Here is a 17,194-nt window from a genome sequence, read left to right as displayed (position 1 = left end):
TTCAAAATTAAAAAGTATCCTCAGCTAGGCCTTTACGAATTTGTTTCATAACAAGTACATTGTAATGGTTTACCATGTTCCGTCCCGAGACTACATGATTCCTACAGTAAACACAATAGTCCAAAAACATTTTTTTTTTCTTTTTTTTAGGCAATAGTTAGCAGAGTTAGAGGGGAAGATTTATACAATGTGCAAGAGCTGTATCCTATAATTAACACTAGAAACCCTTTTGAGCCCTCTCTATGAGGAAGAAAACAACGCAATGCAATGAGGATAGGAAGCTGAATACTAAAGAACTTAAAAGTTTTCCCATGTCGTTAATCTAGCCAGCAAGAGGATTTGCATGGATGGTAACACGATTCAGTCGGATCTCAGCAAGAGGTCGATCCCCAGGTCCAATTGGAGTCTGCACAAATCCAAAGAAATTCTGTATGAGTTGAGAGTCCCTTTCTTTAATATCCAGAAACATTGGAGGACTATATTTTGTTTATTGCTTTACCACGACCATCATTATTTGAGGTGCTTGAGAGAACAAGTGTTGTCAGAATCATAGTTGTCAAAATAAATCAACGTAAACCAGTGAAATATCAAGCTATATGCTGGTTTTGTTTATTATATCGTTACTAGCATTATTATGTCATATTGCATTGATATTGCATATAAACATAATTACTTTATCATCATTTTCTATACTACATATGCTGCACACCTAAGGCGTCTTGTGGCTTAGGCACCCCTCCAATACCTTGACAACACTATAATCGGAATTACTTATACATCACATACCTTTTCCATGAGATCAAGGACTTCAAAACCGTGGATAACTCTGCCAAAGACGGTGTAAAATCCATTCAGATGTGGCTGCTTTGCATATGAGATGAAGAATTGACTCCCATTAGTATTTGGCCCACTATTAGCCATTGAAAGTATCCCTCTTGCATTGTGCTGCAAATAAAAAATAGAGATTAGTATACTCACAGAAACATTTAAGCTCATTCAATATATTATCAACAATACAGAAATAAGAGATGAGGGGAAAACAGTAAGAAGAGATATCACTTCATGTTGCACACAATTCATTGTTTGACAATGGCCACACATTTTGAATCAGAAAACACGCTCTGACCGTCATGGTCTTAAAGCAAAGGAAGAGACCAAAAAAAAAAAATGTCACACAAGCCACACAAAATTGTCTACCTTAAATGGCAATAACCTAGAAAAGATATTTTCAATGGATGGAATCCGAGAAGGCCTTCAGACCAAACTGACAGAGATTATCAGTGATCAGCAAATGAGAACTCGAAGCAGATTAGGTAACCAAGAGTACAAAAGACAACATAGAGTTGGTTTTTGCCTTTTAAGAAAGATGAATTAAATTACCTTGAGTGATTCCCGTATCTCGTCATTGAACTTCTTACCCCATATGCTAGTTCCACCTTTGCCTGTGCCTGTGGGATCTCCCCCCTGAATCATAAAACCTTTAATATTCCGATGGAATATGGTGCCATCATAATAACCGCTGGCGCATAGTGCCAGGAAATTCTGCATCCAAATCAATCACTATAAGAATTTATAAACCTTTCATGTCATTCTCTTAGTAAGCATACCAGGTAGAAGCAAAAGTATCACACATCAGCTCAATAGAAAATGAGGATTCCAGCAAAACGTTTCAGTGAAACAGTTTATACATGGAGTCCATGCAAGTCCTGAAATAGAAATTGAACAGAGCAAGGATGTGGAATTTGTCGTGACACTGCTTTGATCATGAGATCGTATAATCAGGTTGACACTAAATGGTTACGAACTTGGTTGAAATAAAAAGGACAGAACCGTAGGTTAAGAACCGAAGCTGCATGCCCTTAAATTCTCTACTTCGGTGTCCTGCCAAGTTTTGCAAACACATAGAGAAAACCAGAAGTTGATGCATTCTTGGGGAGAAAATATGGTTAGCAAACCAAAAAAAAACTTTCAGACATATATGATCTAGCAATGTAAACCATGTACCGCTATAATGATAAACACAGATGAGATGGGTAAGGAAGCCCATAGAAACATTAGAGACGCTAATAGCAGGTGAAACCATATGGATTTCCAGAAATGCAATAGCTTGGGAACAGCATAGGATACAACCGGAAGGTTACGCATTTGAAGCAAGAAAAAGTATGTTGACATGACCCAATTATTCACTCTCGAGTAAATCTGGTTCCTGTTGCTAGTTGTCAGTGCTTATGGAAGGACAATGAGTTAATGATGCAGAATGAAGGTTTGCTGTGAAGTGTAAGGGTAAGGTGAGAACCCAATGAGCCCAGCCCTTGCATTGGAGCTTGGTCCACTTTATGGGTCAGGTTTAGGCCCATGAATAAGTTATTCCTTTAATCCTTGCGTGAAGGACTTTTGGAGTTTTTAGTTTCAGTAGTTGACACTTTATTATGTAGTGGTTAGTGCAACATAGTTGTTTGTTTCTGTTTTATAGTAGTTCCTATTTTGTTAGTCTTCTAGATACTTACCATTAGAGAAGGCATGTAAGGATTCTCCATTCCTACTCTAGGGTTTTCCTATTTTTGTTGTATCATATCATATAAAAAGAGAAGGGCTGTAGTAGTCCCCCACAATTTTATGAAGATTGAAAATTATGGGTGTTAACCTACCTGCAACTTGCTTTTGAGTTTTGAATCACCCATTATTCATATTTGATCTTTATTCTTGCACATTGTTTCCTTCTTTTAGTCGGTGAAATCAAAGAAAAAAAATGAAATTTACCTCTTGTAGGGAGATCCTTAAGTTTATTGAATCAAAAATCCCAAAAAAAATCATAGATTTTGAGAAAATAGTTGCTTCTTCTTCCCGTTCCTGATTCCAATTTCTAGGGTTCCAGACAATTCTGATCCAATTTGGATAAGAATCGATGGAGGCCGATTCCCCGTCCAATTCCAGGTTCTTTAACATTGTCTGGTACACATAACTTCACACAATTCCACTGTTAAACCAATCATAGAAAGAGCTTTTTCTGTTCAAGATATACAGCTTCCAGGTGAAGCCTTGTGCACCAGTGTCTTTAAAGAGCAAGAGCAACAACTGAAACATAAATTTCAACATCTGGCCACGGTTCTATGCCTGTATTTACAGTTTAACATAGTTATAGGTAAGTACCGCCTTTGCATTTTCATTGCCGTTCAGGTAGATATACCAGTATCAACACCTATTGTCTGTGTAAAGTCTATTAAGTGACAAACCATAATGATTGCAAAGAACATACTCATTTCATCTGAATGCTCAATTGTTGGCAATACTTCTGCCGGATTTAAACCTAAAATTACAATACTGTTAATTTTATGATGAAGCGCCTATACAACATACAAACATTCAGCTGGTGTAATGCGGAAAAAAATCACATAAACCCTAAACCCTAAACCCTAAAACCCTAAAAACCTAAAAACCCTAAAACAGAAAATCATACTGCCAAACGTCCAATGGTCGTTTGGTTCATAACCTTACAGGAAACAGTAAGACCAAATCCTGTTTGTGGAATCAGCAATCAAGCAGAATTACTAATTTATATATCAGACAGAGAGCGCATGCAAATGCCCATACTATGATTTTGATCGAATCTCCAACAACCACTATGAACTGTCACATACAATTAAGTAAATAAATAAACTTACTTGAGAACTCAAACCAAACAAAATTTTCCTAGGGTTTTGAAGTGCCCTGAAATTGTAGCAACAATTAAATGAATGAAGCAAGACCAATTTCAATTCAAAGCGGGAGGGGATTTACGAACCTCTGCTGTTTTGGGGACCTCGTCGCATGAGATCTCGCACTTTATGTCGCCGAGATTTGTGTGCAATGTGACTGACTGTAACCACAAAACAATATAGGATTAGAGCATAAATTAGAAGAGAATAGATGATCGACGAAACAAAGAGATTCAACACAAACCATTTGCTCACTGGAGAACAGAGTTGAAACTTGAATAGTAGAAGCCCGCGGAAGTGAAGGGCTTTGACGATGATCCGATAAAATTCTTTAGCTGAGGTCGTCCTCGGTTTCGCGGCATTGGCTTTCTTTGATGTTAAATGGTTTGAACCAGGTCGGTTTGAACAGGGGTCGGGTTGGGCCGGGCTTCTTAACACCTTAGCCCAACCCTGAGTCCCCTTAACTAAGCCCAAATCCACCTTGACCCTAACTCAGGATCACAAAACTTCAACCTAGGCTCAACTATTACCTGTCCTGATTGGCCCTTATTTTTAAGGTTGGGTTGGGGTGACCCTGATTGATCCTGACCCTGACCCTAACACTGGTTTGCCATCAAGGGTTAGAATGACCTTGATTGACCCTGATCTTGACCCTAACCTTGGTTTGCCATCAAGGACTGAGTATACCTTATTTTTTTACATAAAAAAAGCAAGAGAGATTGGTGAGAATATATATTAGGGATTTTGAGGTGTCAATGACTCCATGTCAAACGATATCTAAAATTAGGTTAATATTAGGATTAACATCAGGATCACAATCAGAGTCAACATCAGGGGCAAAAACTAAGGCTAAGTCAGACCAAAACTAGGGCCAAAGTCATGATAAAAAAATCAGGGCTGAGTTTAGGGTGGGTTGGGCGGGCCAAAGGCATATCAACCCTTACCTGCCCTGATCCTGACTCAGGGTCAGAAATTTCAGAGTAGAGTCAGCCCTTAGGGCCAAAATTTTTGGGTCGATACTTGTTCGAGATTAGGGCGGGCCAAGGGTGGGTTCGGGCAGTCAAGGCCAAACTTGCACCCCTAGGTTTGAAGAGCAATACCCACTAAAATTGGTGGCAAGCGAGTCTGATCCACCCAAACCCAATTTTAGACCAAGTTGGTAAGAGTTGATTTCAATTAGGGAAAAGTTTTCCTTCACCTATGCAATCTCTGCACCTACCATTGCGATGTTACTCCTAAGTTTATTGAAGAGGGTTTGAAATGTCTTTTCTTCTATTCCATCAATTTTAGGTGGGTTGATATATTGTTTGAAGGAGATCCATTTGTGTTCTCACTTGGCCTTGAACTATTGACACCAATTAGAAGAAAGTTTCTTTCATCTAAGGAATCTTTTTATCCTCCATTATGATCTCGTCATTACTCCCATCCTATTGAGAGAGATTCATAATGTTTTTTTTAATATTTTAAGAGCCTCATTCAAATATCAGAACCCATGAATGAAGAGATTTTATCTTTATCATGAGTTCATATTAAAAGTTAAAATTAAGAGAGAGAAAAAGAGGGTGAAGAATGAGGTGTTTACATAAATTTAATTATAAAAAAAATTAAAGAAGATGAAATTTTAGATTCATTTCATACTAACAGGTATAATTGGTGCAGCTTATTTGCCAAACTAAGGGAATATTTTAGCCATAGTCAATAATTTACTTTTCACCAATCACAACTAAATTTGAGGAATACCAATTAACTCGGGAAAGTACATGAGCTCAACAAATATGAGTGTGATACTAAATTAAGGGAAGGAAAAAAGAAATGATCCTTCTTTAAATAAAAGAAAGTCAAAACACATTTTTTTATCCATTTTTGGCCTTCCAAACATAGCATAATTCCTCCTAACTATTGCCCAAATCACAATAGTTCAAAACAGTGAAAGTGGGAGGATTTGAGAGCCCTTGAAGCTCATCAAGTTGAGGTTAAATTGAGGGAAGGAAAATAACATTAGACCAATATAAAATGAACAATTTAATGCTCACTCCTACCAATCATTGTGTAACTCACTTAAAAACTAACTAAATTTAGTTATTAAATGTTACTTCAGTTTTAGCTGATTCTATCAACAATCAATGAGAGTGAGGGAGAGAGACCTATTGTAAGGGATAGTTTCATTGTGCATAAACTTCATAGGTTTATCTATGTTAGTTAAAATTCCTTCTTCTACCTAAAGAATTGTCCAAGACGTTACAGATGAAAAAAAGCATTTAATGGCTATGAAATAGATTAAAAAATGAGGGAGAAAAAACATCGTCACGCTACATAACATATGGTGGTGATTCTCTATGTCTATCTGTCTCCACCCTCTCGTGAAATGACATATCTACTCCCTATTGTGTAAAGAGAGAAAGGGACACACATGAGGCACTATCATACGCTATACAATTAGATAGGGGACTCAGCACACCAACGGAATAGAAACCCTTGTAGACCTTTAAGTCTCGCTTACTATATTGATCTTGAAAATAGAAGCTTAACATTCCTACAAAGAATTGATATCCTTGATTCCATATAAAGTTATTTGATCAGGTTCGGCTGATTTCGATTCGAATCAAGCAATTCACCCACTCAGATTTTGATTCCAATTAGTCAAACCATGTCATAGTTGTCACAAGCAATCATCAACTTGCAATTATCAATCCATAAACCACCTCACTACCACCATTATTTGCTCTTATACTTCCTAACTCCTATTGTGCTGTCGTTGCCCTTGCATCTATCATGAGTTGATTTTATTGCTCGTCTTAAGTAGTTAGTCCAGCTTCATGCAATGATTTGGATAGATTGATTAGAATATAAACACTAATCACTAATGCATATAATAAGCAAGCATCTTGCTTGTTCAACAAAAATCCTCAACCAATCACAATTGTATTGAAAAAACACTTGTCATGTCGTTGAAGTTGTTTAGACCTTTAAAAACTTTAAACAAAAAGCTTTTTTTTTTATTCTCTCCTCATTCTTGGTTTTGAACAGTCATTTTCTATCACACTGCACTAGTACAGTGAAAATCTTGGTAGCTGAGAGCACCAGAACATACACTCTGTGGTGCTCTCAACCGTCCAGATCCTCACTACACCGATGCAGTACAATATAAGATTTTTACAGTCTTTCTTTCAAGCTTCCACCCTGTCAAAAGATTAATCACTAATTTAATTATTTAATTACTAATTTTTAGATAAAATTTAATTAATCAAGATAAAAAAAAAAAAAAAGAAGCGATTATTATGTGTTAAACGAGATTGCCAGCTCTATCACAGTTGAGACGTTGACTGTAGCAACGGAACGAATAACAATGTAAAGAGGTGTGGACCCACAAACTACTGGCAATGGACCAATGGTATGATTGACCGTTAGATACACGAAACAGAAGATCCGAATCGTTCGGTTTTACAGTTATACTAGGTGTCAAGAGGGTATGCCACGTTTCACGAAGGAATGCGACGTGGCACAGTATGCTGCAAGTGCAGGATGCGTACAGGAGGTCGCGACGGAGATCTCGTAATTTGATCTCGATTTTAAATATTCCAATCCGATGGCTGTTGTGGCTTATCTATGCATTAATACCTGTTTTCTTGCTTCTAGTTTGGCAAATTTCCACAGTTGGAAATATCTTAATCCAACGAGGTTTCATCTCTCTTTTCTTAAGAAAATAAAAAAGGAAAAAGAGTTTTTGTCCATCTCTGTTCTTGATTTACGTATCAACTGTTCCATCTACCAGTCTTCTCTGTCACTAGTTTTGCTTGCTTTCTTTAAAGCCACGATTTCTCGCGGCTTTCTTCTTTTCTCTGATCAAGGTTGGATTTTTGCGATTATTGAAGGGAAAATCAGTTGGGTTTTCTTTCTTTTCGTAAAGGGGAGAGAACAAATTGTATGGTGTTCTCTTTCCGGAGATTAAAGTGCCAATTTAAGTTGGTTCTATCTATGCTTTTGCTTTTAGGGTTTCTTCTTCTGCAGCTTAGCAGATTTTGAAGGAACCCTTGATCTTTTTCTGGGGTTGAATTTATAATTCAACTAATTTATATTGAATTCGGGGTTTCTTGAATTGGAGAAATTTGGTGGGTTTGGCATTGGTGGTGTTGAATTCAGCGGAGCAATGACGTATGAAAGCGATGATACTGTTGCTCCGGAGCTGAAGCTCCAGATGGCTGACGGCAATGGGGATTATGTGAGACTGGGTTGCTTAAATGATCGTGAAGTCGGGGACTTCGGAGGGGAGCCTCAATGTCCTAGGAACGTAAGGTTTCTCTGGTGGTGGGTGAAGGTCGCTTTGTTTGGTATTTGCGTCTTGGCTCTTGCCGTTGTTGGTATTATCTGGGTCTTGCCTATTATCTTGAATAAGGTAATTGTTGTTATCGTTGGTCTTTTCTTTAATCAGTTCCGATTTTTTACTGCAATTCCATATCTTCATTGTAATGTACACTTCTTATGTTCTGGTCAATTTCCATTTCATATAGCTTCATTCAGCCCCTGTATCTATGGCAATGAGGACATGTTGTCCGTAGTTTTGCAATGCATCAGACTCATGCAAACATATGCAAGCCTTTTGGAATGTTTTCTGATGTATTTGATATAATCCTAGTTTTAAGAGTGAACATATAATGGAAGCGCAATATCGTACAATTGGCAATCGAAATGTGTTGGGCATTTCTCCTATAAAATAAAATCATGCTTGGATTACTGGATGTAGAAAGAAGAAAAAAGAGTGTAGTGGTAGAAGTATGATTTTATTCCTTAGTAGTTGAAGTTAGTTATGGGCTAGATATTCTTTCAGTTGTTTTAATTACAACGATTCGTTTGATCTAATTTAATTACCAACAGGAAGCCTGTGACTGCTAGCTCATCCCTATTCTGAGCTTTAGTAGATTTTCTACAAATTCTAATTGACCTTATTTCTCCTTAGGGCTCTATTTTGGATAGCTGACAATTCATACTACTGGGGATATATGATCTACAATGATTGGATTTGTCAAACATCATAGGATAAGTTGTGTTATCTGCTCAATTTGATTCCTGTTACAAGTAGGAAATCAGACGCCCATTGAAATATGTTTAATGAATTCAAAAGAAACACAGAATTAAACTATTAGTTATGGTAGTGGGCATCTTTTTTTGCATCTCCATTAGACTTTGTCTAGAATTGTTAACAGATCAGGCCAATTGATGGAAGTTTGAACTCCTAAATGAAAATTAGTTAAAACTAGATACCAACCCATGCTTCTGAGCTGAACACCTTGATTGTTTATTGCTGGTCCTTGATAACATACGTTATGGCCTTGTATTGTGGACTCTATTCCTTGGGTGTTCCAACAGCTCCTGGCTATAGGATGCCTAGCAAGTGTGATGAAAGGGCTCCACCAGAAATGGTGTTCTTTATGTTTTACAGTGTGTTCTCCTCTTTTATATTCCTTCTCTGACTTATTATGTCCGTGACAGGAGGTTATCCCAGTCCTAAATTGGGAGATGCACACATTCAGCACACCAGTACTCGTGGTTGTACTCTTTGTCTCTGTGGCATTATTTCCTGCACTATTGTTGCCATCTACACCTTCTATGTGGGTGGCTGGAATGACTTTTGGTTATGGATTCGGATTCCTACTAATTATGTCAGGAGCCAGTGTGGGTGTGTCATTGCCATATTTCATTGGTTCTTGCTTTCGTCATAAAATCCATGTGAGTATCTAAGGGTACTTTCAAGTTACTATGTTACTCATGCCAGAGAAACAGAGTTAGGTTTGCTGCTTCTTATTAACAGTAACGAGTTTTATGCAGAGATGGTTGGAGAGATGGTCAAAGAAAGCAGCCTTAATTAGATTAGCTGGTGAAGGAAATTGGTTCCATCAGTTCCGAGCTGTGACCTTACTTAGGATTTCTCCATTTCCTTACATTATATTTAATTATGCTGCTGTTGCAACAAATGTCAAGTATGGTCCTTACATCTTGGGGTCATTGGTGGGAATGGTGCCTGAAGTTTTTGTTGCTATCTACAGGTATGACATCTCTCCCGTAAATTTCTCTTTAGCATTAAGCATCTATCTAAGTTCGTCCTTAATTTTTATAGGAAGTGAAAAGCTTATTTTAATTATTATATCTCCATGCTTGAGCTAATATTGTTCATGCTTTATGCATAGGTACATCCATAAGTGCAAACATACTCATAAATGCTTACACTTGAGTAAACTCACCCCTCCCCCACCCCCCACCCCCCCAAAAAAAAAAATAATAATAATAAAATAAAAAAGAGAGTGGAGGAGAAGCAAATGTGCATTTAAACTGAACAAAGATATTCAGGAGGAAGTAATCGGCTGAATCTGATATAGCTATTCAATAAGATGAACTCCCCCTCCTTTCAACTACATTGTGTTCCTGTGAAACCAAGATGAGGCTAACTCATCTGCTTCACCATTTGCTGACCTCTATATATCTATGGGAATTTTGAGATAGCCAAGATGTACGCCTGTGAGATAACCTCCCAGGACCAACTTTCTTTGAAGAAATCCATGCAATTGCAGTCACTGAGTACCTCTGCAGCAATTAAGTGCTGGGCTCTCAGGACTGCTATATCTTATTTGTGTTCCTCAATGGGTGGTGGGCCACGAGAACGGTACCTCCTCCAATTTCAGTTAGGGCCAGGTCCTCCTGCAAACAGCCCTCTTAAATTAAGCTTGATGAAGTTAACCCGTAAATGCTCAAAAGACCTAACAGTTTGAGGGACGGGGGAAGAGGATGTGATAAACACTGTCCCTGAAATGAATCATTGATGTGGGAGGATGGAGAAGTTCTAAATGGGTAGCAGCTTTGGGCTGAAGGGATGTGAAGTTAGGCTAGGAATTTGAGGGAATGGATGGTGCTGAAAATTTAGTGATTGATTAGGGTTGAAGAAGAGAAAATAAGACTGGGAACTGGGGTTTAGAAAGGTTCTAAGGAAGATGCATGTTGCTGTTTAGAACTCACATGCCAACCCAAGGATGCAAGAAAATCTTGATGGGAAAGCAGGATCTTGGAGAGATTTCATCAAAGCCCCAGAAGGGACTGCTTGTGTAACATAGAAAAGGGCGAAGGTGGTTCTGGTTGGGTTTTCCAAGTAACCAGAAAGACATATACAAGCCTGTCATAAATCAATACCTGAAGAAAAGCAGTCTTCAATCCTGTTTGAGTATCTTCACCAGCCACTCCCAAGTCCCAAGTCCCAAGTCCCAAGTCCCAAGTCCCAAGTCCCAGACAATTCAACTCCTCACTTTTTTTGGTATTTGTGATATGGACTGTGAAAAGCTCAAAGTTAGGTTGTAGATTTACCCTAAATGATGGTAGCACATTAAAACTTTGGATCGTGAGTTAACAAAGTCATTGTGTCATGTTAGAAAGCTTATAGGATCATCTGGCCAATATTGGTTTATGACTACTGACTTGGTGGCATACATGGAGGAGGAAATATTCAGTGGTGTCAAATTTTCATATATTTTTTTTTGTGGATTCTTAGCAAGTTTGGAGACATGTATAATGTTGATGAAAGAGTAATGCATGAACCGTGTCTTCATTCACCTAGTCAACTTCATAGGCGCATTAACGCAACATCATCTCAAGGCAAAGTTTATTAACGACACTCCGTGTAACATTGAGTCCTTACTTCTCTGTATCACAGTATTGAACAGTTCGATTCTGCAATTATTTTTAAGTGATGAATATGATATGGAAGTTGCAATGCTTCTTTTCCAAGTGGTTAGTTGTCAAAATTTTGGTTAGTAATTTAGCATAAAAAGTCCCAGTTTTATTTATGAAGTTCCTTTAGGCCATCTTTCCCCTCTTTGCTCCATTGCTCCATGTTTGTTTGGGCACTCAAAACACAAGCAGTCTCAACTGTAATACCATTTTTTTTTTTTTGGGTAGAACTCAACTATAATCCATTAGATTGTCAAGAGTAATATACATTTACGGCCAACAGTAAACGTCTTTCTCTGGTTAACTTGTTTTTGGAATAACATTTGTTGTGTCAGCTGAAAACAGCGGCAACACGCATCCTCTTTCTATAATGTACATGTGTGTATACATTTAGGAGTCATTATTTGATTCAGATAATGAACATTTTTTTTGAGAACTTTGTTTTATTTTGAAAAATAATAAAAACATCGAAGTATGCAAGTTTGTACTTATACTAATTGTTCAATGCATATTTAATGAGCATCCTTCAGACGAAGTGTAGACAAGATTAAAACCTTTAAAAACATGTGTTCTATTGAGAAAACATATGCATTTTAAGATTATTTTGTAACAGCCTTCAAGGTTCAATGCATCAGCTGTCTGTATTTTCCTTTTATTTTATTTTATGTGGAAATATAATTTGATTCTTAGATGGCTAGAATATTGAGAGGAGCAACAACAAAAAAATGTGAAGCACACTTTATATGTGGTTGATGAAGATGATTGGAAAGAGCTTCATCTGATGCTTTTTTTGGTTACAAAGTAGGGGGATACAAGGGGGTGGGGGACTAGATGTGGAATGGAGTCTCAAACCTGGGACCTCCCGAGTGCAAGTGCTCTACTGTACTCTGCACCAACCAACTGCGCTAAGAAGCACAGACCACAAAATACAGCATATGCTTGTGACACAGGACTTACATATGGATGAACCTACTTGTAATTGGGATAGTAGTAAAAGGAGCAACGCTAGGACGACCCTGGGGTCAGCTATCTATCAGATCCTGCAAATTTGATTGGGCCTCATGGTATCCCCTATTTCCTTGCTCTTTTCAAAGAACTTTAATTCCATGAGGCCCACAATCCAATTTGGGGTTCTTCTATATGGCTGACCTCCTGGGGTCTGCTAAACATTTTCCTAGTAAAGACGGTGTTAGAACCCCCCCCCCCCAACCCACCTACAAAGAAGTTAGAATCTAAAAAATACCATATTGATAGAATTGCAAGGGAAATAGGACACTGCAAAATGTTCATCGAGTGCAGATTCAAATACACGCAGAGTTATAATGATCATTTTGTGCCCCAGGTTTTATGAGAGAGAATATGGGATATCAGCATAATACTTTGATTTAAGTCCGGGGATAAATCCTTGTACTAATGAAATGCACTCCATTATTGCACCGTCTTCTCATGTTTGTGTGCGGGTGTGGGATAATCAGAAAAAGCGACAGCCACTACTCTGGCTTTGCATATCATTGTTAGAAAAGAGTCTTGTTATGAAATATAATCGCCTGTTCATTCACTTTTTTTAAGTGTTTGCATTTGTTTTACAGCGGGATTCTAATACGGACATTGGCTGAGGCATCCCAGGAGCAGAGGTCCCTTTCAGCACAGCAGACCATCTTCAATGTCCTTGGCTTCTGTCTTACAGTGATTACTACCATAATTATCACAGTTTATGCAAAGAGAAAGCTGAAGGAATTGCAGGAAGAAGAGGATCTACTATTATCGTAGGCCTGTTTCAACTTTGAGAGAATTTCTTCCTTTGGAGCTGGTTTAATCTCTGTAGCTAAAACTAGCTGTTCCAGGCACTTGCTGGTCTATTTTTTTCATCACCGAGCTTGGCCACTCGAGCGGTATTGCCAATTCGTCATGGATGATACAGGGTAAACCACAATAGTCTGCTGGGAGAAGGCATTCATTGTTTAAGTGTATATATACATATAGTTGTAACGTTCAAAGTGAACATGACTGACCCTCTTCCACAGAGGAGTGGAAAGTAATGAACTTATTAGGACGTTCAAAGTTCCACAGAGTAATTCAATGAAAAGAAGTTTTTATTGTAATCGATTGCATAGCAGTGAAAGAAACAGCTCTGCATTCATTTCTTCATGCATATTCATAGCTGAGTCTACTAAAACAGGGACCGGCCTCATCGTGGTGATTAAGAATCGATCAGAATTGGCCCAAAGTTGCCCTAACCCTAGATTTTGGTAAATTATAGGCGATCCAGAGAAAAGAGTATCTGAGAGGGAAAGAAGGGTTCTTTTTCTTTCACATCAAATGGCTTAGGAGATGCAGTGTCACGAGTGATGAGAGGGAGAAGATGAGATAAAGAAGGGATAAATCTAAGAAGACGTGAATCATGACTCAGGGAGAGGAAACATATTCATTTGAAAGGTTTCAATTGAATGGATATCTACACAATAGAGGGATCAACGGTTGAAGAACAGCTAGATGAAGCGGAGTCCACATCCTCCGCAGTGAGCAGTGAGGTGCACTGAACATCGGATGGCTGAGAGCATCTGAGTATGCACCTCAAGGGGCTCAACCATCCGATACTCATTGCACTGGTACAATGGCTGCCGACGATTTTCACACCCAATGAACTCCCAATCACCTGCAACAAAGCAAGTCCAGATTCTCTACCCACATGGGTAGTCATCATTCACCAATGAATTAAAATCAAGTAAAATCTTTAACGAGGCACCACTAGTCTACAACCAAAAGTCTTACCATTTATGTCTTTTTAAGAGCCTCCACCGATGATGACAGAGGTGTGAAAGGAGGACTCTTGGACTCTTCACCACCGGGAGGAAGGATGGAGTCTTAGCTTCCATTTCATAACCATTCCATGACAATGAGATGATGAACAAGGGTGTACCCTCCACTTCGCTAAGAAGTTATATTTTTACTTGAATCCACTTTTTTTCCAGGTAGATTCTGACTAGAATTTATAACCACTTGGTCACAATGAAGTAACTTTGCTCTTGCACCAAGATGGTGCCCTCTAAATAAATTATTTTATTTTATTTTTTCCTTTGGTACCCTCTAAATAGATAGGCTGTAATGAGCTTAACAAAATCAGCAGGGTTTTTTTTTTTCCTTTATATATCCAACTATTATTGCCTTTAAAGTTTTGATCATCTACTAGAGTTAATTTTCCCTTTGGCTACTTGATGTTCCTCACTGATCTCCCTTGTGGATCATCGTGAGATGATACCCATCCTCCCTAGGTGGATACTTATGCACCCTTTCCCATTGGGCCAACGCTGACATGGAGGTCACACTGACAAGAAGGATAAAACCCAAAAAGAACATTAATGGCCTGATGGGTTAACAATATGGACCTTCCTACACTCTCATTTTAATTAGATATTTGGGCATGTGCTTAGATATCTCAGCTTGACATCAAGTTAAGTTGAATTTGGATTGAATTAAGATGACCTAGGGTTAACCTAGAGTATTAAAAAAACCTAGCACAACCCAAACCTATTGTACTCCTAATTTTCTCTAGTCTCACCATTGGTGGCTATCAATGGTATTTACTAATGGCAAATGGCAAATATTTGTGCAATCCAAGTGAACTAATTATTTTCATATATTTATTTGGGAAAAGGTTGGACGTACAAATAATATGTAGAATTAAATTATACGTCCTTGCTCAATTCATTGTTCCTCTATCCCCAATTTAAAGATTATAAAGGGATCCCTTTTTCACCCCAATTAGTACACGAGGAAACCCTAACCAATATTTTTTTTTTTTTAGGTAAAACTCTACCTTATTGATGAGAGGGAGAGATATCCATCCAACTCAGCAGAGTAGGAAAATTTGTAAGTATTAGAAAGACGGAAACTTTTCCAACAGAGAAAATGACAAGGAAGTGACCATTTTCCCATCGGAGGTTCTTGGTGGTTTCCAATTGAAAAGCTACTTTTAGTCAAGCAAAAGCTAGTCACTTCCAGCTATTAGAAAAGAGCAGATTGGCTAAAAGTTACTGGACTCTTAATGAAGCCTCTGGTCTAATCTTCTAGAAGCCCAATTTCTTATATTTATAACGTTCAAAAAGTTTGAAATACGAAGCTTCTGAAGGCCCAGAAGTCCAGGGGACATCACTTGGTTATGTTGTAAACATCAACATAAACTCTAAAAGCTGTCTTCAAAGAAGCCACCCGATAAGCTTCCCCAAACATGAACCTAGGGGTGTCAATTCCTAAATCGAACCGGTAAAATCGGCCGGACCAAACCGATAATAACCCGGATCGAATCGAACCGAAGCCTTATTGGTTCGGTTCGATTTCGAGTATTGTAACCCCAAAACCAAACCGAACCGCACCGAAAACCGGATAAACCCAAAACCAAACCGAAACCGGCTCAAAACCCAAACCCGGACTGAAACCGAAACCAAACCGGTAAGAAACCGAAACACTCCAAAATTCATTAAAAAAATCAAAATTTGTATAGTTTTGTATACATTTGTATGGAAAATCGAATCCAAACTAGACCAAAAACCAAAACCAACCCGGTTACAAATCGATTTAAGAAACCGAAGTTCACCAATTCATCATTTGGTTGTTTCCTAATGGCTCCATACCGGTTTAAAAAACCGATCCAAACCGAAATGAACCTCATAAATCCAAACCGGTACCAACCCGAACCCAAACCGCACCGAAGCCGACACCGGACCGAAACCGATAAATCCTTAATGGGTCGGTTTCGGTCACTTCCAAAGTCACACCGAAACCGGTGGAACCGGACCGAAACCGCACCAAACCGGACCGTTGACACCCCTACATGAACCCCATTGATCATAATTCATAACAACTTTTAGCTGATTTGAGGGATTAAAAAAAAAATCTCAACGATTCACTTCTTAGAAAAAGGTGTATCCAATGCACAAGGTTTCTACATGTGCATAGTCTGTAGAAACGCAACCCTAAAACAATGCAAAAGATAATGGAAAACAAAACAAACAATGCACACGGATTTTACGAGATTTGAAAAGGTTGCCTACATCCCCAATGAGATGAAATCCTGTTTTACTATCAATGGAGAATAGGGTTACAACGTTTGTCCTCACAGCTCTCAGTATTGCTTGCATTACAGAGAAAGAAACCCTCGTTATAAATATATAGCGAAAACCCCTTAATCCGAAAAGTACACAATTGCTCTCAAATAAAAAATTTGAGCGAGGGTTGCACCCCCTTACACCCCTGCTATGCAGGGGGGCCTCCTGCCCCCTTGCAACCCCCATGGCCCATTAATCGGATAGCCGGACTGCCTTCCTGTCTGTCTAGGTGCTGCACCAGTACTCCCTGGATTAAACTGCGACAGAATACAAAAATTATACACCAACACATTCCAAGGGGTGAGAATTACGCAGCCTTACTTTTCAATGATTCGCTTCTTATAGTACAAAAAATTATCTCGTTTATCAAGCATAGAAAGAATATCTAGTTTTTGCATACGTAGAAAGATGATACGAGATTAAAGACATGATCCAGATTATCCATATATCAAAAAATTATATATATTTGATTAGATGTCACATGTTAAATTTGAGCTTAATTCAATCAAACACCTTCTTCCCTGTACCTTTTTTTTCCTCTGTTAGCTTTTAAGTGAAGTGACACGGTTGACACGTATTAGTGTCGACATTCTTATCCTTTTTTATTAGTTTAAGCTTTTAGCTGAAACAGTAACGAACCTGGTATTGAAGTAGGAGATCACACTTGTTCTCCCTCAGTGCAGT

The 17,194-nt window shown here is 38.3% G+C and overlaps 2 protein-coding genes across 2 annotated transcripts; one reads left to right on the top strand and one right to left on the bottom strand.

The window, feature by feature from the left end:
* Window positions 1-4,096, bottom strand: LOC122081374 (peptidyl-prolyl cis-trans isomerase CYP18-1). The gene is made up of 5 exons (XM_042648472.1): window positions 3,940-4,096; window positions 3,782-3,856; window positions 1,381-1,542; window positions 787-945; window positions 1-406 (listed from the first exon to the last, which is right to left on the bottom strand). The coding sequence occupies exons 1-5, from the start codon at window positions 3,940-3,942 to the stop codon at window positions 323-325; spliced, it is 483 nt and encodes a 160-aa protein (XP_042504406.1). The 5' UTR covers window positions 3,943-4,096; the 3' UTR covers window positions 1-322.
* A 3,276-nt stretch (window positions 4,097-7,372) lies between these two features.
* On the top strand, window positions 7,373-13,507 carry LOC122082861 (transmembrane protein 64-like). Its single transcript, XM_042650666.1, has 4 exons — window positions 7,373-8,088; window positions 9,183-9,419; window positions 9,519-9,736; window positions 12,995-13,507. Exons 1-4 carry the CDS (start codon window positions 7,843-7,845, stop codon window positions 13,173-13,175), a joined length of 882 nt encoding a protein of 293 aa, XP_042506600.1. The 5' UTR covers window positions 7,373-7,842; the 3' UTR covers window positions 13,176-13,507.
* Window positions 13,508-17,194: the final 3,687 nt, after the last annotated feature.

The sequence above is a fragment of the Macadamia integrifolia genome, chromosome 6 (assembly GCF_013358625.1).
Source record: "Macadamia integrifolia cultivar HAES 741 chromosome 6, SCU_Mint_v3, whole genome shotgun sequence".
Lineage (NCBI taxonomy): Eukaryota > Viridiplantae > Streptophyta > Magnoliopsida > Proteales > Proteaceae > Macadamia > Macadamia integrifolia.
Note: the sequence above shows the minus strand (reverse complement) of the source record. Positions and strands in the feature narration are given on the sequence as shown.

Excerpts from the sequence above, each read along its gene's own strand:
- LOC122081374 (XM_042648472.1), bottom strand. Across the intron at positions 1,543-3,781 it reads AGGTCCCCAAAACAGCAGAG|AATTTCCTGGCACTATGCGC; the intron begins GTTCGTAAATCC and ends ATTTGGATGCAG. Across the intron at positions 946-1,380 it reads AGATACGGGAATCACTCAAG|CACAATGCAAGAGGGATACT; the intron begins GTAATTTAATTC and ends TTTTATTTGCAG.
- LOC122082861 (XM_042650666.1), top strand. The coding sequence starts at position 7,843 with ATGACGTATGAAAGCGATGATACTGTTGCTCCGGAGCTGAAGCTCCAG. Across the intron at positions 8,089-9,182 it reads TGCCTATTATCTTGAATAAG|GAGGTTATCCCAGTCCTAAA; the intron begins GTAATTGTTGTT and ends TGTCCGTGACAG. Across the intron at positions 9,420-9,518 it reads GCTTTCGTCATAAAATCCAT|AGATGGTTGGAGAGATGGTC; the intron begins GTGAGTATCTAA and ends AGTTTTATGCAG.